The sequence below is a fragment of the Protopterus annectens genome, chromosome 7.part1, assembly GCF_019279795.1.
Source record: "Protopterus annectens isolate FY-2018-M chromosome 7.part1, PAN1.0, whole genome shotgun sequence".
Taxonomy (NCBI): Eukaryota; Metazoa; Chordata; order Ceratodontiformes; family Protopteridae; genus Protopterus; species Protopterus annectens.
In genome coordinates, this window is record NC_056740.1 from 268,581,648 (window position 1) to 268,604,511 (window position 22,864).

The following is a 22,864-nucleotide window of genomic DNA, read 5'->3' on the forward strand; positions in this document are numbered from 1 at the left end:
TTAGTAGCACTGCACGAAGCATCACAGACCATACATATGCAACTAACATTGTGCAAAACTGCCTATCAGTTTGTTGCCTGCTATAGACCACCCTCCCAAACTCAGGACCCACACTCGGCTTTCCTGGGAACAATGGAGAATATTAAGGTCTCGCCAAACACAATTATATAGGGTGACTTCAAATACCCAAACATTGACTGGGGATACTACTCAAGCCCCAACACCCTCGCCCAACAGTCACTACTATTTGTAAACTCATATGTATGGCACAACTGGTCACCACACCCACAAGAGGGGAAAACATATTGGACCTGATCATCACCAACATGGGGACTCTATGTTCCACACCAGCGATATACCCCTCATTGGTAAGGTCAGAACATACATTGATCTCACTGGACATCCATATCCCGTCCCCACACCCATCCTGGGTAATCTTGGTGAACTCCTCATAAGCCAATGTCTCACTTCACCAAAGCAAGGTGGTATCCTTCAGAGACCCAGGGACAGTGGTAAATACAGCTCAGACTGCTGAATCCTTTACATACACATTATATGGACACCTACTGGACTGCATGGATTGTGCTATCCCAAATAACAACAGGACTCACATCTCCAATGGCAGGGGACCTGTCTGGTAGACCCCAGCCATTAATAAGCTATACAACGACAGGAGGAAGCTACTACATGATAGAGCACAATCCCAGAGAGGGAAGGCAACTGTGATCTGTACTAGCAGACAGCTACGATCACTCATGAATTTATCTAATGGCCACTTCTAACGGACAATTGCACAAGACACGTAGGACAATCACAAGGCCTTCTTCAGTTATGTCAGGAACCTGGGTGGACACTCACTGATATGCTGTGAGTAACTGCATACTGACTAAACATACCCTGAATCCACTGACATTGCCAACATCCTGGCAAACAGGTTCAGTGCAAATGCCCCCCCCATCCCCCCTAAGGAGCAACTATCCATCCCAACAGAGTGTAACCTCCCTGACATCACATCTTAACAGGTGAGTGCTGCCCTCCCCAAAGTGGACAACACAGCATCAATGGGACCAGATGGTGTCCAGGCCTGCATCTTACATGAGCTTCATGACTGACGTAACCCTCACATTACGTCACTGTTCAATATCAGAGTTACTACAGGATATGTACCCAAGGAATGGCATTCAGCGACAGTGGTCCCACTGCACAGAGTTGGTGCCACAACGCACCACAGACAATATCGCCCTATAAGCCTAACTAGCCTGTTCTGCAAAGCTATAGAGCATATTGTCATGGGACTCATACACATAGACATCGAGAACCTACAGACACTGTGTCCTACACTTTTCAGCGTTATTGTGGGCAGATCTTGCCTTTTGAACCTGTTTGTATTCTTTAAATGGTTACCAGGTCCATCGACGTAGGGACGGTTGTCCACACAGCCTACCTGGACCTTGCAAAACCCTTCAACACAATACCCCACTCAGCCATTATGCATAGGATCACCAGTGTAGATATGGACACATATCTCACACAATGGATTGCTACCTGGATCAGGGATAGCACCCACATGGTCAGAATTGCAGGTGCCATGTCTGACTATACACCAGTTACATGTGGCATTCTACAAGTCTCAGTCCTGGGACCTCTCTTGTTCAGTATATATTTGTCTGACATACAGGCTAACACATGGGGGAATATGGCTGACCATGTTCGCAGATGACTGCAAACTGGGTGCCATAATCAACTCTCCAGCTGGCACATGCATACTCAAACAGGGTCTCACAGAGATGGATGACTGGTGTCTGAGCCATGGCCTACAACTAAATGCCATTAGTTGCATAGTCATCCCCTTTGGGAATAACAACATGCCCACACATTACCACATAGGTAGTAATCCATTATGTACGGTAGGAGTTACTAGGGGTTTGGGGACACAACTTGTTCGTACTGTCGCCTTTGACAATCACGTTGCCAAAGTGGTTGGACAGACCTTCTATATAGCCCACCTTATCCCATATGGTTTCACATCTAGATCAAGTGAGGTCATTGAGCCCCTATACTCATCACAACCATGCTTGGTTACAATGCCACATTTGGGATGTACCTTACCCGACACCTGCAGCAAATGTAATGGCCAGAAAATTTCCTCACCAAGCAGATCTAGGGACTCACATGGATGCCTTGCACAGTTCGGATACAGTAACTCCAGCTCTACTCAGTCGCTTACTGCCTACTCAGATATAATTTGTGGTTGTTGTTTATGGAAATACCCAACCCAGAATTACTGGACATGCTGCACCTCAGGATATCCAACTCCCTTGGAGCTACACACTCCAGGGACATATACCTCAGCACAGATGTTAATAGGACATGCTGGAGGGACAGATTCTTATCCCAGAGGCTCTACTCACTCCGGATTGTAATCCCGGTTTCGCATAGGCAGAGCCACCCACGGACCACCTACAGGAGACATCTTGACAACTGGATGGGTGATCGTATGTTTAACCCTGGGATATCTTCTGGGTCCCTGCTACACAGAGGCACACTAGCCCAAATGTACATGGGCTATCTTGTGTGACCTACTATTCACAGGCATAGTGTAGTAATCTGACAGAGTTGCGAAAGCCAAACACACTTTAGCTAGGCTTGTACATGCCCTAGGGCAGATAGCCTAGTATCGACCTCTGAACCTATGATAATGTTCAGGATGCACAATATTTATTGCTGATACTGTTTGCAGGTTTTTATCATCTTTGCTTTCCCAGTTTCTATGAACAACTTAGGTATCTGCAGAACATATTTGATTATGACTGGGTTCCACTATATTATATATGTGTCTGTTGTCATATAACTGTGTGCACAGGGCAGATTGCTGGATAGTGAGAGGTTACTGGGTTAACACATGCAACTGTCAGATACGTGTGGCCCACTGCTGTACTCAGACATGGCCTAAGTGTGTGAGCATTCCCAGTTCAGGCTTTCCGTGTTTTGTTGCCTGATATTTGTCTCATTTATTCAAGTGTGTGAGCATGCCCAGTGTGACCTTTCAGTATGTTGCTATCTGAGGTCCACTACATTTGTTGATCTGTGTGAACATGACCAATATTAACATTTATACTGTGTGTGTTGGAAGTCAGGTTCTATTCTTACTGCAGGACTCACCTTTGTGTTATAACTCAACAGGGATTATGCTGTGCCTGCAGGGTTTCCATGAGATACTTTGCATAGACTTATCAACATTTCTTCATACAGGCTGACCACTGCAATACTGTCATGGTTTAGTGGTTCATTACTATAACTATAGTACACAGTATCCTGGGTTCAAGGCCCATCATTGCTTTATATTTTCATACTGAGCAGACCAGACTGCTTAAGGGCTAGTAGAGCAAATATGAGCATGTTGGCTTTTGTTCAGCTATGCCCTACTTAGATCAGGCTTGTCTGACATTGCTCAATATTCACCAACATTGCTGGACATTGCCCAGTATTACTCAACATTGACCACAGTTGTGCTAGTTGGTGTGTGCAATTTTGTTTGCATATACTACATGGTGGTAAATGCTGTTTAACACTGCTTTATATTGCTTATCATATGGCAATCATGCCTCAGGTGGTGCTGCAAGGCTGCCTATGTTGGATGCACATACTACACTCCCTATACATGTTTGAAAGCAGGTAGTGTCAACTTAGGCAGTGCGAGTCAGAGAGGTATCATTTCCAGAGTACTGAGCCAGTGTATGTGCTATGCGTTCCCTCTTTCCCAAGGCCAAAGCATACTGGGCGCGCCTCCTTCTGCCTACTGGGGCAGGCTCAGGTTGTTCCTCCTCCGAGTCACGCTCTGCCTGTGATGGCCTTGGCAATGGTGAGGGGCTGTTTGGCCCAGGCCTATGCTGGTCCTGCTGCAGCTGTTTCTGCAGGATCATATTATGTAGCATAGCACATACCATGACAATTTGGGTACATGTAGTTGTTAAGTACTGCAAGGCTCCACCAGATGTGTCCAGGCACTGGAACCGTGACTTGAGCAGCCCAAACACACGCTGAATTACATTTTGGGTTTGTGCTTGTGCCTCATTATGGCGTTCCTGTTCAGGTGTGTGTGTGTTTCTGATGGGTGTCATCAGCCACGGCTCCAGTGCATAGCCAGCATCCCCCACTAGGTGACCATGTGTGATTGTCCCCATTGGCAAATGTCTGGTACAGCTGCGTCAGATGCCAGGTATGGGAATCATGGTAGCTTCCAGGGCAGCCAGCACACACGTTCAGTATTATGCCCTGGGCATCACACATGACCTGGCAGTTGATGAAGGGGAAGCCCTTGCGGTTGAAGTAGACCCTACCCCGCTCACCGGCTGGTGCTTTGATGCGTATGTGCGTGCAGTCTATTGCACCCACTACCTCAGGGTATTCCACTATTTGCTGGAAGAGACGCATATTTCTGGCCAATACCTCATGGGAATTGGGGAAATATACATGATCACCGACATGTGCTGACATGGCATCCAGGAACTGGTGCAGTACCCTGCATGCTGATGCCTGTGATACCCCATCATATCACCAGTTGGTCTCTGGAAGGCACCTGTTGCTAATATTCTTAGGCCAACACATACCTTGGTTTCCACTGGGATGGGTTCCCCTCTGTTGGTTCTGTGTGTGAGGCATGGCCTGCACAGCTCAACAATTTGTTGCAAGAGGTCTCTGTCCACTCTATAGTGCTCCACTATCTCCAGCTCATGTAGCCCCTGGTAGGTTACCCTGGGCCTGTACACTCTTCTCCATCTCCTCACTGTGGGTTGTCCAGCAGCATTTGCATTGTCGCCACCCTCAGCATGTTGCATATGTTGCCTTATAACAGCAATGGCAGCCCCTAACATTTCTTTGTCTCAGTAACGTTTTTCAGTTTTCACTTCTATTAGCTTACTGCAGTGTTGCAGTGTCTCTTGTGAGAAGCATAATGGACTGTTGTTTGCAGAGTTTTAAGTGCTGGGCTGGGCTGGGCTAGTGTACTGCCTGTGTAATTGCCTGATTCTGATTGTTTTCACCTGCTAGCTCTGCTAGTACTCCTTGGTAGCTTCCTACTATTTGTTGTGCTTCCTTTTTCCTTTCTGTTTCCTCAGGGTGCAGCGCCATGCACACAAGTGCAAACATGCACACAACAGCTCACACACGCACACACATGCTTACACGGACTAAAACTTGCTTATTCTTGTTAAAACATGCGCACACCAGCGCAAACGCGCTTACAACTCTTTAAACAGCCTTATACATGCTTACTCCGGCTTACACGTGCGCACACTGTCTTACTCAGGTTTACAGGTGTGCACACACGCGCATACCTGCTCAGCAAGAAACTTTAGTGTTATCCACGGCATACACCTTCAATTTCTTGACTTTACCTAGCCTACCTGTTGACACACCTCTTTCAATGATGTGTAAATGACAGCTGACACATGCCACTCTGCTTCAATGAGCTTCACTTCTTTCATACATATCCCACTCGTGATGTCACCTATCTTCTACTCTGATGTCCTTCATGGATGCATCTGCAGTCATAACAACTGGGTTGTCCTGTCGTCAGGCAGCCCTTCAGTCGGCCGGATTCCAAAGTCCGGGTCCGGCTTCGGCTGATGTCGCACTTCACCCGACGTCATCTTTGTTGGTCTTCGGGTATAAAAGCATCAGCCGACGCCATTTTCTCCAGTCTTTCTTGCCGCGTGGCGCACGAAGCAGAAGCTGTTCGCAAGTGCCGGTCGGTCGGATCCAGAGATTACTTCTACCGAATACTACTTCAAGACTTCTAAAGCTAAGTACCCGTTGGGGACTCTTTCTTGCCTCAGCCGATGTCAGAAAAAGTTAATAATTGTTTAACCTGTGGGAAACAAATACCTCATAAAGATTTCCACTCTTACTGCCTGCCTTGCTTAGGCCCAGCCCACACGTAGCAGCCTGTTCGTCCTGTGCTTCTTTCAACTGACGAACGCTTAGACGCCGGTCGGAGTTTGCAGAACAGTTTTCGGTTCTGATTTTGCGTACATTATGCCGCCGGATCCTCCACGCATTCTGCCAAAACGAAGAAAAGACCGACACTTTCCGGTCCGCGGTTTCGCCGAAACCATGGTTAAGCAAATCAAGTGTCTCGGTTTCGCCGAAACCGAGAAAACTGATCAAAATACAGCTGAATCTACCTCTACAACTGAGGTCCCTGCTAACACTCTTGAATCGGCCTCAGAAATTTTACCCACTACGGTGCTTACCACTGACTTATCAGACACCATTCCCTTGGATGTCTCTACCCCAGCACGTGGTGCTGCTAGGCCTCCAGCAGCCATGTCCGTTAAGGCCTTCGCCAGGGCTAAAGCAGCCAAGACTACTAAAACAGTGCCTGTTAAACCCCCCTCAACCAGGCCCTCTTCCAGTTCTCAAATGCTTACTTTGGCAGAAGATTTAATTTCATTAATTAGAGGGTCTCAATCTCACCCAAACAGGGCCTCTCAGCCCCCACAGAAGAGACCTAGGGCAGAGCCCCATGAGCCAGTGTCCTCTGATGATTCTGCTGATGAATCAGACATAACTGACCAGCCAGAGGCTCCTTTCTCCAATTTTGAAGATTCCGATGCTGAAGAATCCATTCCAGCTGCTTCCCCACCAGAAGAATTCTCCTTTGGGGAAACCTTGCATGCCATGCGAGAACAGTTCCAATGGCAGCAACAGGATTTTTCAGACTCCAGGAAAAGACTTAGGACCTTTTTGCACCTTCCACAGCACAGGCCCTTAGCTATACCTCCTGTTCTCTCTGGTGGATGATGCTTTCAATGATGTCTGCTCCGCTCCTGATTCTTTACCCCCAGCCCCTGCCAAACCAGACAGATTTTACAGGGTGCCAGATACTCATCACCACCTTTACAAGGCCCCTCTTGCAGACCCAAACTATTTCCCAGGGTCCCAAGGCAGTAGCCACGACCATAGCTAAAAACCCTGTTCCTTCTGAAAGGGAAGCAAGGTCATTAGACAGATGGGGTAAAATGGTTTACACTTCAGCCACTCTCTCAGCTAGAGCTTTAAACTGTCAGTTTCACATGATACAATACCAAGAGTTTATGCTTGATCAGTTAACTAAAAAGCTAACCACTGATGAATCTCTTGATAAGAAATATGTATTAGAAATGGTAAATAACATACAGCAAGTTAGTAACCACTCTTTAAAATGTGGCTATGATGCACTGGAGGCTTCATTTAGATCAGCCATGACTGGCACTGTAATTAGAAGGCATGCATGGCTAAAGGAGCAAGCTTTACCGGATCATGTTAAATCTAAATTGCTAGATGCTCCTATGGATAAAACAAGTTTGTTTGGTACACCTGCCCAGCAGGTTATGAAGAAAATGGAAGAAAAGGCAAAATCAGTCCAGACAGTTAAAGATTTCTTGCAGGTTCAACCCCCAAGGTTTAGCAGGAACTGGCCTGCCAAAAATTGGTCCTTTCCTGACTCCACAAGACCTCAAAGGGGCAGGAATAGACGTTCCAGAGGCAGAAACCAATCCAGAGGAGGTGCCTACAGAGGACGACAGTGGCAAGGTAACAACAGAGGCACAGACTCAACACCTGCCACTACATCAACACAGCCACAGTGACTTAATCCTAAACCGCCTACCAGGGAACAAATAGCAGCTCCTCTAGGCGGAAAGCTAACCTTATTTTCAAAAAACTGGCACCACATAACAAAGGACAAGTGGATTTTACGAACCATAGATCAAGGTTACCGGTTCCACTTCCACACTTTACCAGAAAGAGGAATGCCAAATCTACCTCCAAATCAAAAGACAGAGGCTCTACAATAAATAATGGAGTTAGCAAACATGAGAGCTGTGGAGAAAGTGCCAACAGCAGAGCAAGGAAAGGGGTTCTACTCCAGACTATTCCTAGTTCCAAGAAAGGAAAAAAGTTGGAGACCAATTCTAGACTTGTCCACCCTGAATACTTACATCATTGTCCCAAAATTCAAAATGCTGACCCTACAGCAACTTCTTCCCATGCTGGGCAAGGAGTGTTGGCTGGTAACTCTAGATCTCAAGGAGGCATACCTGCACGTCCCCATTCGACCAATCTGCAGAAGATACCTCAGATTTCTTGCAGGATCAGAGCACTATCAATTCTCAGCATTGCCCTTTGGCTTATCTACTGCGCCCAGAGTTTTCACAAAATGCCTGGCATCAGTAATCGCCCATTGCAGACTACAGGGAATACAAATTTACCCATACCTGGACGACTGCCTGATACAAGGAGACAACAAAAGCAAGCTGACAACAGATTTACAAAGGGTCATTTACTTGCTTCAAGCACTGGGATACACAGTCAATTTACAAAAGTCAAGACTGATACCATCCCAGACAAGGACTTTCCTGGGAGCGGAATTGGACACAGTAAGACAAATGGCATTCCTAACTACAGAAAACAAAAGAACTCCTCTTTACTTCTTGGCACTAACAAAACTGAACAAGTTAACAGCAAGAAAGGTACTGCAGGCCTTGGGTTTCATGGCATCATGCATAATCTTGGTTCCATTTGCCAGACTACATATGAGAAAACTACAGTGGTACCTAAAGAATTTATGGTCCCAACACAGACACAGCCTAGAAACGGAAATCCCACTAATACCATGCTTAAAACAGGAGTTCCTATGGTGGGCTCAGGCATGCCAGTCAAACCCAGGCCTGCCCTTTCAAGGGTCAAGCAAGCCAGACCATCACAACAGATGCTTCAGACCTAGGATGGGGGCATATGCTGGACAAATGCGCAAGGATTGTGGACACAGGACCAACTTCACCTGCACATCAACCTAAAAGAAATGCTGGCAGTAAAACTGGCAATCCAAAAGTTCAGACCATTTCTCAAGGAGGACCACTTGATGATAAGGACAGACAACACCACAGTCATGTGGTACATCAACAAACAGGGAGGCACTCATTCTTACCCCTATGCAGAATGACTTTGGAGCTGTGGACCCTGGCACTCAGCTACAACATCCAGTTACAGGCAATATTTGTGCCAGGAAAAGAAAACTCTCCAGCAGATATGTTAAGCAGGACCACATCGGATGCCCACGAATGGCAGCTGCACCCGGATATCTTCAAGACCATCTCGAAGAAATGGGGAATGCCTCAGATAGATCTATTCGCATCACCTTTCAATCACCAGCTCAAAAAATTCTGCACAAGGACATTCCACCCACTAGCATGGAAAGTGGACTCGCTCTCCTTCAGCTGGAAAGGCCTAACAGCATATGCATTCCCTCCTCTTCCCTTGATACACAAAGTACTACTAAAAATCAAGGAGGAACGTCCAAGGATAATCCTGATAGCTCCAAACTGGCCAAGACAGCATTGGTACCCACTGCTGAGGAGCATGTCTCGGAACAATATGTGGCCAATACCCCTGATGCCTTTGATGCTAACTCAGAACAACTTCAGCACCATGCATCCAAACCTAAAAACGCTGCAACTGACTGCATGGAACATCACATAGCAGCTGCTAATATAGAACTTTCTCAAAGAGTTAAAGACATTATTCTTGAAGCACGCAGGCCTTCAACTAGAAGGAATTATGCTGGGAAATGGAAAAGGTTTGTCATTTGGAGTTCTGAAAGAGGAAAAGATGTATCAAACATAGATATGCCTAACATTCTGGAGTATCTGGCCGAACTACTTCATTCAGGCCTGTCCTACTCCTCCATCAAGATTCATGCATCAGCTATTTCAGCAGAATACAGCCTTGATCCACCTGTTTTTTCACACCCTTTGCTCAGGCAGTTCCTCAGAGGAATCAAGAATGTAAAACCTCCAAGGAAACCACCATTGCCAGCTTGGGACTTGAACTTTGTGCTAGAAAAATTGACACTATCACCTTTTGAACCAGCAGCAACAGCAGACCTACAACACCTTTCATGGAAAACTGCTTTCCTACTGGCAATTACTTCAGCAAGGAGGGTTTCAGAACTACAGGCCTTAATGGCAGTGCAACCCTTTCTAATCTTCCACCAAGATAGAGTGTCCATGAGGACTAATCCTACATTTATGCCTAAGGTGGTATCCAGAGTGTCTTTAAACCAAGCAATCCACCTACCTACCTTCTTTCCCAACCCACAAAACAGAGGGGAAAGAATACTGCATACCTTGGATGTACATAGACAGCTACGCTACTACTTGGACAGAACAAAAAATAGCAGAAAGACTGACCAACTTTTCGTAGCCTATGCAACAGGAAGGGAAGGAAAAGCTATTTCCAAACAGACAATCTCCAAATGGATAGGAAATTGCATACGATTCTGTTACTCCTTCCATGGAAAACCAATTCCACAGAACATAAGACCTCATTCTACAAGGGCAACAGCCACTACCACAGCCTTCTTACGAGGAGTGGCTACCAAAGACATTATTGAGGCGGCTACTTGGACCTCCGTGCATACATTTGCCAAGCATTATAATTTACCTCTATATTCCAGATCCCGAGCAGGGTTTGCCACTGCTGTTCTGCAAGGGATCCTAAACACACCATAATCTACTTTTATCCTCCTCCCCTAGTTGGCTATGGTATTCTACCCAGTTGTTATGACTGCAGATGCATCCATGAAGGACATAGTACAGTTTTGTACCTACCATAAATGTAGATGTCCGAATTGGATAGCATCTGCAGTCAGGATTACCCTCCCTCCTTCCCCTCTGTGGTACTCCTACGGTGTTTACCCTTCTAATAGCTAGCTAGTGGGGGGATTTCTTTCATGGTGTATTTGTTTGTATTTATGTACATACATGCTTATTTTTGTGTTTACCTCTATCTTTTGGAAACATTGGCATCTATCCAAAATTTTTAGCCTTCTATAGGGCTTCTGGCATCTGGGGCAAGAAACACTGAAGAAAATGGCGTCGGCTGATGCTTTTATACCCGAAGACCAACAAAGATGACGTCGGGTGAAGTGCGACATCAGCCGAAGCCGGACCCGGACTTTGGAATCCGGCCGACTGAAGGGCTGCCTGACGACAGGACAACCCAGTTGTTATGACTGCAGATGCTATCCAATTCGGACATCTACATTTATGGTAGGTACAAAACTGTACTTTACTCCCCCTATCTTACTCCTACACTCCACTGACTGTGCTCATTTGCTATGTAAACTTGCAATTCACTATCCTAACCCTCCTTTGCATAGGATTGCCTACTAATGCTTGTTACATCTCTTAGACTGAGCTTCCCCCATTAGCAACCTCTACTCGGTGGCCATGTTGTCTTCAGCCTGCCATTCACTTGCATTGTAAATTCATATTACCAATAAAATCCACATTTGTGGATCTTAATTATTGATTTTCTGCTTTTTAGGGTGCAGCGCATTTGCGTGACCCAGCGCTATGCTTAAACCCCAGAGATCAGGATAAAGAAAAAGTTATTTTATTTTTATTTTGCATCACTTAACATTGCCAATGGCCGTATTTTTGGCCATTGGCATGCTTCCTCCTGTCAATGCATCCTTTTTTTGGAGTTGTCATGGCTCCATTTTGCTATTTGCAGAACCGTACTCAGTTGTCAACTGAGTACATTTCTGCAAATAACACTACTCCTACTCAGACAGGTTTGGGTTTCCTGGATCACAAAATTACCTCATCTGCATAGATTTCACCTGCAATTGAGGTAATTTGCATATCCAAGCCCTGTCCATGTAGGACTAGTTTTGAGAGCTCTGTTGCACGCCCCTACCGGCTGCTCCTGGATCGCTCGGCAGACATGTTGGCTGCATAGAGTCTTACTCTACTCTTAGACTCTGTGCAAGCCTTCATGAATCAGGCCCATTGTTTGTTTTGCTCCTGTTTGATTCTGTCAGCAAGATATACATATACCACTGCATAAACTAATTAAAAGAGAAAAACAGTAATTTTTCCACAACACTTTTTTATATTTTAGCAAGACTTTATAGTACAGTTATTCATATCTTTTAGTTCTGTACAGAGAATACTTGTGTTAATTTGCCTAATTCTTTCCTGTTTTCTTATCTTGCAGACATAGACATCAATGCCGTAAACACTGCCCTCAAAAAACGTTTACAGACAAACTGAGAAGAATGTGTTTTGCCTGTCCGCAGGCTTGCATTACCTGCTCAAATGAGACATATTGCTTATCTTGTCAGCTTGGCACTTATTTATATGGTAAGAGGAAGGTACTTGCATTAACTTCCATTAAAGCCTTATCTTACCCTTTAAATCCTTTATTGCTAGGTACATAACTCAGAAACAAATTATTTCTGTATATTAAAATTTTATTATATATTTTTTATTATAAACAGATGGGACCTGCATTCAACAATGTCTGCCTGGGACCTACCTAGATCCAAACAGCTGGCAATGTGAACTTTGTCACAGTTCCTGTCAGACCTGCCAAGGACCATCACCCAGAGACTGTACTTCATGTTCGGACAGAATAAGTCCACCAGTATATGGTCAGTGTTATATTGTGACCTGCAATGCTGGACAATACTTTGAAGGTAAATTAAGTTTGTTTTGATCATTATATTTGAAAAAATTCTAAAATCCTCATCTAGTGTACTTTAGAATAAATGTTTAATTAGCTTTGTACAGTGACACAAACTAGCACAGCTAAAGGAAGCAAAAGTACAATTGAAGGGTTAATACTTGGGTTCTGGAAGCCATAATGTTATCCCAATATCACCGGAGCAAGATATGGAGCAAAAGAAGAAAACTGTGAAGTAGATAGATATCAACTTTATACTAACTCTCTTGTTTGACTATATTGCTAAATAGATTACCAGGTTGTAGAAATATTTATTTTGTGCTAAAGTTCCACTAAAATAAAAACCCTTTATTAAAATAGGAAGGTAAGACTCAAACCATTTTATGCACTAATTAATTCTTGCAGGGAGTAGGATAAATTTTGGAAACCTTATTTCATTTAAAATGAATAAATGATTTTGATTTATTTGTATTGTAACCAATGAGATGTCTGTAAGTTATATAAAGACACAGTGACTCACACTGACATTTAAATGCAGTATAATACCTTTCTTGAGGTAATGCCTAAACCATTTCATCAGTATTACAATTACTTACACAATTCAGCTCCATGGTATAGTGATATAGAGCCCTAGGCATGATGCAGATGACTTCAGTTCAATTAGATGCCGAGGCACTGGAGGTCGTGGTTGCTGAGGAAAAGTGAATATTGAGTCATTGTTTGGTTGCCACATATTAAGGAGAGAGTGAGAGTTGTATCTCTGAAGCATATATCCCTTTAACTTCTCTCTTTTGGAAACAGAAGACCTAACAGAAGCCATCTGTGTTGGGGGGGATCAGTTATGCCTGAGTAGAGCATCACCAGTCTAAGTGATTGACAACTTCACCTCATCCTAACTGCATTCCACATTTGGTGCAGGTGCTGTCACATGCAGTAGAAGGGAATATACCCTGATGGCTGCCTGTGTGACAGCTGGGCTAAGAAGAGTTCTTACCCAGCTATGTAACAAATAAGCAGGACCACTATGATCAGCCAGGTGTGGGGATTGAAAAGTGAATAAAAACATATACTTCATTTTTAACTTTATAATTAGAAGTAAAAATATGGAACAAATTGCTCAGTTTTGAAATAATATATTTTCAATATTGCATTAATCAGGAAGAGTTTCTGGCACAAAATGCTCCTAACAAAAGAAAAAGAATGTTAAGTCGGCAAAAGATAGAAATGGGAGTTACAATTCACTTTAATTACTATAATAATGCATTATGGAATTGTAAGAATAAGGACAATTTTCTAAAGGGAAAGTCAAGTATGTATTGCTGAAAGGTTCATAATATAGCTAACTGAAACTGATACAGCAAGGGCAAAAAATAAACAAAAAAATAAACTGTCTACCTGCAAAATGGGACTTTCTACTCTGAAACCATTATAGAAGGATAACTAGCCTTTTATTTCAGGTGTCGTGATCTTAACTATCCTTACTGACATTACTGTGGTGCGGTAGACCATTTCCTACTGCGTAGCATAGTGGGGGTATAAAGAAAGCACAGTTTTGTAAATACACTTAGCATAATAATACATTAAAAAGTAAGTTTTACTCTAAGTATGATTGTTTGATTTTAGAGTCTAAACGGTGACTCTAGGAAGAGAATGCATTCTTATTTCTAAATTACTTATGTTAAGTTGTACACAGGGTAGTGTACACTGTAACTTAGTGCTGCAGCGGTAATTATCTATCGCTACTCATTTTACTCACTGCATTGGGTAGAGTGATAAGTTTTAAGTACCCTGCCACTCTGAGGATACAATGTTCTATAAATAAACACTGATAATGCTATGCACTTAACATACTCGTAATTAATGCATTGCTACATTACAATTCCTAGATGTTATGGTAAGCATTCTTTACATAGTTTGCTTTGGTTACTTGAGACAGTATTGTACATGGTTACCTACTGTTCCATTTGTGCTTAAGTACTGTGGTAAAGTCGGAATATATGCATTTGGTCAAACGGCAGAGTACCGATGCTACGAAAGCAATGACCGCAGTTTTGTATATGTCAAATTTTCAGACGCCGAACCCGGAAATACCAAATGCCGGCCAGACTAATACCACCCCACACCCCCACCCCACCCCCCCTCGACCCATGGCAGCGCTTGTTGCGGCAGTTGTGTGACCAGGAATTTCGAATTCGAAGTTGAGCACAACATTATGAGCATTCACGCCCACGAGTTTCGACATTGAGTCAGAAAAACGGTCGTTCAGCATTTGGTCACGTGACTAAATGCATGTATTCCATTAACGTTAATTTGAAAGTGTTTCTCTTATTTGATAACATTTTGTATTTTAAATTTAATAGAGTACAGGCCAGTTCTGCTTGCCTTATGGCAACTCCTAACTAGTTATATGACCTCTAATGCATTTTGCTAATGTTCAACCAATATCTTGTTGACTAGTTTTCTTTGTGTCAGATTTACTACTAGAGTGTTCAGCTTGTCTTTCAGGCCTAGAGTTTTTGATACTGTATTACTTATCCATCTCCTGTTAACCAGTTCCTACCATTTTTTTTCCTATAGCCCTGCTACCCCCCTCTCTAACACCAAGGTCTGAACTATCTTCAAATTTCGGGAAGCTACACACCAGAAACCACCCAAAACCTGACACTCATCAACAGAAACAGAAAGAAAATAAAAAGAAAAAAACAAAACAAAGTGTGTGTTTTAACACATCTATATCCTCTTATTTTGGCTGTTCTAGTAGCTCTGATCCCTGTCCTACCGCATTGTAACAACTGAATAGGTGAGCACACCCCCACCCCAAGCTTGGCTAGTGCAGCTTTTCCCCTCCCAGCCTTAGCTAACTAGATAACAAGGTACATGCAGTTGGGAAAACCAAGGTGCATACATACATGTATTCAAAGTTCAGTCTCAAGCTTCAGGTTTGACCTCTGTGTACCTAGCTCTCTCCCCTTCTTCTGTAATGTCAAAGTACTCTAACCTTGAATCTAATTCTGTTTCACTAGTTCACTAATTTTATGTTTTTTAACCTGGGACTTACCTAATTCTATCTCTGCCCGGTCCACTCCCCAGAGGCTCACTCCACTCCCCTACCCTACCCCCAGTTCCATACACCCCCATCACACCTACACTTATCTTCCACTAACCACATCCACATAGACCCATTCACCACTCAACTTACCAGTAAAAACTACCCATCTACTAAATTAACAACCCTTTAACCAAATAATAGATTGAAGCTAACCATTCCAAATAAGAATCTATACCGCAATCAAATGCCAACATAATTTAGCTATTATAAATATCCTCTTTACTTGCCTCTTACAACACCACAATGCTATCTATCTATGCACACTGTAGCTCTATTACTCTTGTTACTAGCAGCTCATTTAACCTCCTGTAACATCATACTGCAGGATGGAATTAACACCCACTCAGCCCTAATCCCTTACTAACAAATTAATAAACTAAATAACATCAGCATATCCCCCTCAGTCTTCAACGCCACCTACATTCAACATATTTCATGTATCCTACTACCTCAACATCATACACCTCACATTTGTTGTAATAAATTAAATCTGGCTAAAACCAGAAACTAGGAATGATGAAATTCTAGCACCCAGATATAACATTCTTAGGGCAGACAGAAAAGGTAAAAGAGGAGGTGACATAGCCATACTATTTAAATACAACTTTAGTTTAGAAGCAGTAACCACAATGCCTCCAATTTTGACAATGCTGAACTGACTTATACAAAACTAAAAACAAATTCTAATACATATATAAAGATAATTGGAACCTATGTACCACCTGGAAACAACTTCCCCACTATGGAAAACATATTACATTGTGTCTCAAAAACCCTGACTCAGGAAACACTAATCACTGGTGACTCTAACATAGACTGGTCAAGCTGTAACTCTCAAAATCCAACTAATTATTTTAACCTTCATGGCTTATCCCAAATTATTCAAACACCAATCAGAATTGATAAGTTATCTAACAGACACTCCATCCTTGACTGGATCCTAACAAACAGACCTTCACTCTCCTTTCACTCTGGTTGCCTCCCAGAGAGCATCAGTGACCACCTCACAACCTTTCTACTCAGTGAGAGAGTCAACCCACCTAAACAGCCTTTCTACCAGCTAATAAGGAACACAAAAAACTTTAACCACCAGAACTTTATCTCCACCCTAAAACTCTGCAACTGGTCTCCACTCAAATACCTACCCCTACAGGAGGCTGTGAAACATTTTCACTTTACCTTCATAGGTTCATAGGTTCATAGGTAGGTACTAGGCTATCAGCCCAAGGGCCTAAGTAAGCCTAGCCAACAAGATTTCCTGGTTTACGCCATCCAAGAAAGTTATTTTCCTGTGCCCCTGTCGAGCAGAGCCACCAAAGTGATCCCCGGGTTGTATTTCCTAATTCCCATCCACTTATCAAGATTTTTCTTGAAGAGTACTAATGAGGAACTTTGCTTGACATAGATGGGTAGCTTGTTCCAGAATATGAAAAGCCTCTAGGACAGGAATATGTCCCTCCAACATGACCTGTTTTTTGTGGTGACAAGGTTTAGGTCCCTAGTGAGGGTAGCTCAGAGGGATTGGGATTTCTTTAGGTGTAGCATGTCCAACAGCTCTGGGTTTAACATAGCTTTATATGTTAGGGAGAGATCACCTCAGAGTAGGCAGTATGCTACGGAGTAAAGCTAGATTTTTTTGAGACGGTCAGTGTAGGGCATCTGTTTGAGGCCAGTAATCCTCTTTGTGAGGTACTTCTGTGGCCTTTCCAGCTGCTGCAGATATCTTGTGAGGTACATTCCAAAAGGGGCATTGTACTCTACAATGGATCTAATGAGTGTCGAGTAGAGGGGAACAATGACCTCTTTTTTCCTACATGAGAACCCTTTTATGATGAGGTGTGCCATGTAGAAGGATTTCCTGACTACTGTGGTGATGTGATTATCAAATGAGAGACTACTGTCCACCTGGGTCCCCAGGTCTCTTATCACACATTCGGCATTAAGTAGAATGCCGCCTATGTGGTAGTTCATGGGTACAGAGTTTTTACCAAAGGGGATGATAATGCATATTTTGGCATTGAGCTTGAGGCCATGGCTCCGACACTAGGCATCTGTCTCAGTGAGGCCCTTCTGTAGGATGTCCACATCATTTGGGGACTCAGCTATGGCTCCTAGTTTGCAGTCATCTGCAAACTTTGTTAGCCAAAGGCCTTCTGTGTTAGCCTGTACTTCAGAGAAGTAGATACCAAACAGGAGAGGTCCCAGGACTGAACCCTGTGGTACTCCACTTGTCACTGGTTTGAAGTCAGATGTGGAGTCTGCAACATTTACAGTGTGGGTTTGGTCAGTGAGCCAATTGGCAACCCATCTTGTGATGTAGGATTTATACCTAGTTTAGTGAGTTTAACTATAATTCCAGAATGGTGGAATGGTGTCAAAAGCCTTGGTAAGGTCAAGATAGGCTGTGTTAACCATCTTACCCTCATCTACAGCTTTGGTGACTGCCTCAAAGAACTCAATCAGGCTCAGGAGGCATGATCTGCCTTTCACAAACCTGAACTGGGTGGGGTCCAGAGTTTGGAGGTTACCAATGTCTTTGTTTATGAGTTCCATGATGATACCTTACAGACCAGGCTCGTCAGGCTAATAGGGAGATAGTTCCCGGGATCATTGGTGGTTCCCCCTTTGTGGAGTGGGATAACTGTTGCTGTGCGCCATTCAGTGGGCACAAAGCCTGATGTGACACTATGATTGAACATGGTGCTCAGGTGGGGAGCCAGTTAGTTCTGAAGTTCATGTAAAAGGCAGCCTGGGATGATGTCCAGTCCCATGGATGCTGTGTTTTTGGCTTTAGAGAGTGCAGCTTTTACCTGCGTAGTTGTGATTACAGGGACTCTGCATTCTTCCTGTATAGCTATGGGCCCTTTAGGGGGTGAAAGGGGGGTAAAGGTAGCACTGAACCTATCTGCCAGGACATTGGCAATATCAGTTGGTTCTGTAATTTTCATGCCATTGTGCTGTAACTCAGAGCAGATCTGGATGTTGCCATTGAGATTCTTAACACAGCTATAGAATGCTTTGTGGTTGTCCCTAGAATCAGTGGTGATTTTGTTTTTGTAGCTAGCTTTGAAGGATCCTATAAGGGATCTCAGCTTCTTACTGAGGCTGATCAGGGAACTCCTCCACTCATGGGATTTTACTCTCTTTTGCAACAGTTTCTTCCTTCTGTTGTAGAGTTTGTTTATGGCAGGGGACCACCGTATTGGCTTTCTTTTTTTGGAGGATAGCATCTTGGTTATGTTTGGGATAGCATGATCCATGCACGCATGTATGTTCTTATAGAGTGCATCTGTGTAGGATTCAGCATTCATAACTGTATTGTCCATCTGCATGGGTGTCATGAAGATCGCCACTTCTGTCTTAAGAAGCATGAAGTTGGCTTTGTTTAAATTTTTTACCATGATTTTCGTAATGGGGTTGGGGGCGAGATGTGGATATCTAGGGTGATTAGATTATAGTCGGATCTGACCAGCGAGGAGCTGACTTCAGGTTTGGAACACCGATCACTCATGTTGGTAATGACTAGGTCTAGGATATTGTTGCCCTGGTTGGGGTGTGAATACGTTGATCCAGGGCATTGGAATTTATAAATTCCAGAAAGCGTTGAGAAAAGGAGTTGGTACATGAGTAGATTTCCCAGTTAATGGTGGAGTAGTTGAAATCGCCCATTATTAGGGTGTTTGGTTGAACCCTAATATTTTCCAGTATATCAAGAAAGGAGGAGTGGGAATCCTGGGGCATGGTGGAGGATCAGTAGAAAGACACAATTTGGATTGCAGTTTTGCCCAGAGTTAGTTGCACTTCGATAACCTTGGATGCATTATGCTGAGCAACTAGCCTGGAGGTGTGGACGTCCTTAATGAATATGGACACACCTCCTTCTTTAGTGTTCTGGTCCAGGTTAGGTGGCCGAAACGTGTGGTATAAGTTATAGCCTGGCAATGCAGGGGTGCACCCTGGAGCCTTGAACCAGGTCTCAGTCACTGCACATATATCAATGTTCTCCATTTTAAGGAGTGCCTCGAGGGAGTGCATTTTGAGGTTTAGACTTCTAGCATTGAGTAGCATTACCCTCAGTTTTTGCTTGCCTGCTCCTGTTACGGTGGTGACTTTGTCATTTGAGCCTTGCCTAAAAAAGGCACTATAGGGGCAGCAAGAGCCTTAGCCAGTATCTGGAATCCCAGGGGTGACAGGTGCAGGCCCTCTCTAGCAAAGCATCATGGTCTATCGACCATGTCATCCCAGGGAGACAGATACTGGATCCGCTTTGAATGACACCAGAAGCTTAGCCAATTATTGAAGTCAATCATTTTGTCCTTGTACTGCGGTATAATTCTGGGTGATGGCAGGATGCTACTCAGGGCTAGGGCCATACCTGCTTGGGCTACAAGATCAGAGAGCTCTTCCATGTTTCTTTTCATGTACTCCAGGGAGGTACGTCTCGGGTCATTCACACCAACATGGACAATGACAGAGCCATATTTGTACTTGTTGTGGGGTAACTTGAGTGCGTGTTATGTGGTGGATCCTGGCACCCGACAGGCAGCTGACAGTAACCTTCTCCTTGTTTAGCCTGGTGAGTGGGACATCAGTGTACCTGACTATAGAGTCAACTATGACTAGTGCATTGGTTGCGTTGTTTTGCCTTATGGGCTGTGGGTTGAGTGACACATTGAGTCTGTGCGCTATGTGTCATTTGGGTTGTGTTGGGGGGTGGAGGTTGCTTGCGTTTCTGATTTGGAGGTCTCCGTTGCTTAGACAGATTATTATTGAGAGCCTCCGCAAATGTGTTTGTGTTTCTATGTGTGGATTTTGGTGGTGTAGGTTTAGTGGGACTATGTAATGAGTGTGGTGTGGTGCAAGTATTTACCTTCTCCTCTTGTCTGTCAAGTTCATTCTTGGTTGGAGAGAGCTTTACCTCCAGTTTGGCTAGATAAGTGCATGTCTCACAGGTTGTGGTGTTGGGTGGTAGGAGGAGAGGGTTGTCTGTGTACATGGGGCAATTGCTACATTGCCCCAAGATGCCCAGATTCTAAAGATAGGAGAGAACACTGGGAGCTGACCCTTGGATATGCCTGAATAAAAAAAACTTTTTTCCTCTAGACAAGTAAGGAAAATGAGTATAAGAGCTGTTTTTCTCTAAGCAGTGAGGAAAGTCAGTACAAAAACTGTTTTCCTCTAGGTAAAGCGGAAGGTTGAGTGCTGTAGTAATTTGTAGCTTATTTAGTGCTAACAAGAAGTTCTGAACAAGTGATGAGCATGAATAAGAAAATTCAAGTGGTAAAACTAAGAATCTGTACCTGGATCTTGTGGTAGATAGGCTACCTAGTGCTTATCACACCCACTGATAAGCTAGAATGCTTCCCTCCAACACAGAAAGGCTTGGGGGCTCAGAAGCTTACAAACAGTCCTGGATACAGCAAATCTGTATCTGGACTAGACTAGTTACAGGAAAGGTGGGAAACAAGTGCAAATGCAGGTGTTTAAACCAGAAAGTTGAAAGAGATGGAAAAACTTCCCAAACGGCCAATAAACTACAATTTCTGGGCCAGAAATCACTCCTGTGGTAGACAAGCGACCTAGTGCTTACCACTCCCACTGATAAGCTAGAAGGCATCCCTCCAACACAGAAGGGGTTGGGGGGGGCTCAGAAGCTTACAAGCAGTCCTGGATACAGCAAATCTGCTTCTGGACTGGACAAGTTACAGGAAAGGTGGGAGACAAGTGCAAATGCAGGCTTTTAAACCAGAAGGTTGAAAGATATGGAAAAACTGCCCAAACGGCCAATAAATTATCATTTCTGGGCCAGAAACCACTCTTGTGGTAGATAGGCTACCTAGTGCTTACCACTCCCACTGGTAAGCTAGAAGACTTCCCTCCAACACAGAAAGTTTTGGGGGGCTCAGAAGCTTTCAAACAGCCCTGGATATAGCAAATCTGTATCTGGACTAGACTAATTAAAGGAAAGATGTGAAACAAGCACAAACGTAGGCTTTTAAACCAGTAAGTTGAAAGAAATGGAAAAACTGCCAAACTGCCAATAAACTACAATTTCTGGGCCAGAAACCACTCCTGTGGTAGATGGGCTACGTAGTGCTTACCACTCCCACTGATAAGCTAGAAGGTTTCCTTCCAACACAGAAAGGCTTGAGGGGCTCAGAAGCTTACAAACAGTCCTGGATACAGCACATCTATAGATATCCTGAACAGCCACACACCACCCAGAACTGTAAGAATAAAATCTAACTGTGCTCCATGGCTAAGTAAGGAACCTGGGGCACTGCTAATTTCAACAGATAAAGAATTGGCACAATCCCAAAATATCACAAATGAAGTTGCCAAACAGAAATACAGTGAGCTCAGAAAAAGGCAAAAAGACAAGTTAAACTAGGCAACACTAAGCATTATCATAATATTCAAACTATGCATCACAACAACCCAAAAAGTTCTGGTCAGCTATCAATAAGATTCTCCTACCAGGCAATGCTAGCACACACACCACCCAACCACCACCTCCAGTACAGACAGCATAGTCACCTAATTCAGTAAATACTTTACTGAAACAATTTTAGCTCTTTCAAACAACTATGGTTCCACTCCTCATCCAGTTCTTCTTATGTTGTTGTTGTTTGTCTTTTGGCTTTTTCTGGTTATGGGTTGCCACAGCGGAACTCTGGTCCACTAATGATTGGCAGTAGATTTTCACGAACTCCGAGGTGCCAGCTTGATGTCCAACCTTCAACGAAGACACGCCCATTTACTCATGTCTTTCGGGCGCCCATCCAACTGTGGGGAGGACATGCAGACTCCACACTGAAGGCACTCCCCACACTCCAGCTGAGAAGTGAACGGAGGAACCTCTTGCTGTGAGGCAACAATGCTACCGCTGCACCACCGTGGATTATTATAATAATAAAAATGCTTTTTCCCTTCAACCAATCTCAACAGATATGATAAAAAAACCTCTCAAAAAATGTAAACCTAACATCCTTACAGCTGACAAACTACCCGCTGACTATCTTAGAGTTGCTGCAGATCCACTCACCTACCCTGTATCCATACGTATTAACAGCTCCATCTACGAGCACCAAGTCCATTCTATATGGAAAACCTCTCATATTATCCCATTAAACCAAAGAGGTACATCAACAGAACTGTCAAATCATCGACCAATAGCCATACTGTCTCGCCTATCTAAAATTCTCAAGAGATGCATTCATACCCAAATCATGCACTATCTCC

At 43.8% G+C, this 22,864-nt stretch overlaps 1 protein-coding gene across 1 annotated transcript in view; it reads left to right on the forward strand.

Annotated features, from left to right (window-relative positions):
• The window catches only part of LOC122807573 (proprotein convertase subtilisin/kexin type 5-like), a 572,244-nt gene that overhangs the window by 102,867 nt on the left and 446,513 nt on the right, over positions 1-22,864 (forward strand). The window contains exons 2-3 of the mRNA XM_044078486.1: positions 12,046-12,191; positions 12,329-12,526. Coding sequence (XP_043934421.1) covers positions 12,107-12,191; positions 12,329-12,526 — 283 coding nt within the window. The 5' untranslated portion in view covers positions 12,046-12,106. The remainder of the gene's footprint in view (positions 1-12,045; positions 12,192-12,328; positions 12,527-22,864) is intronic.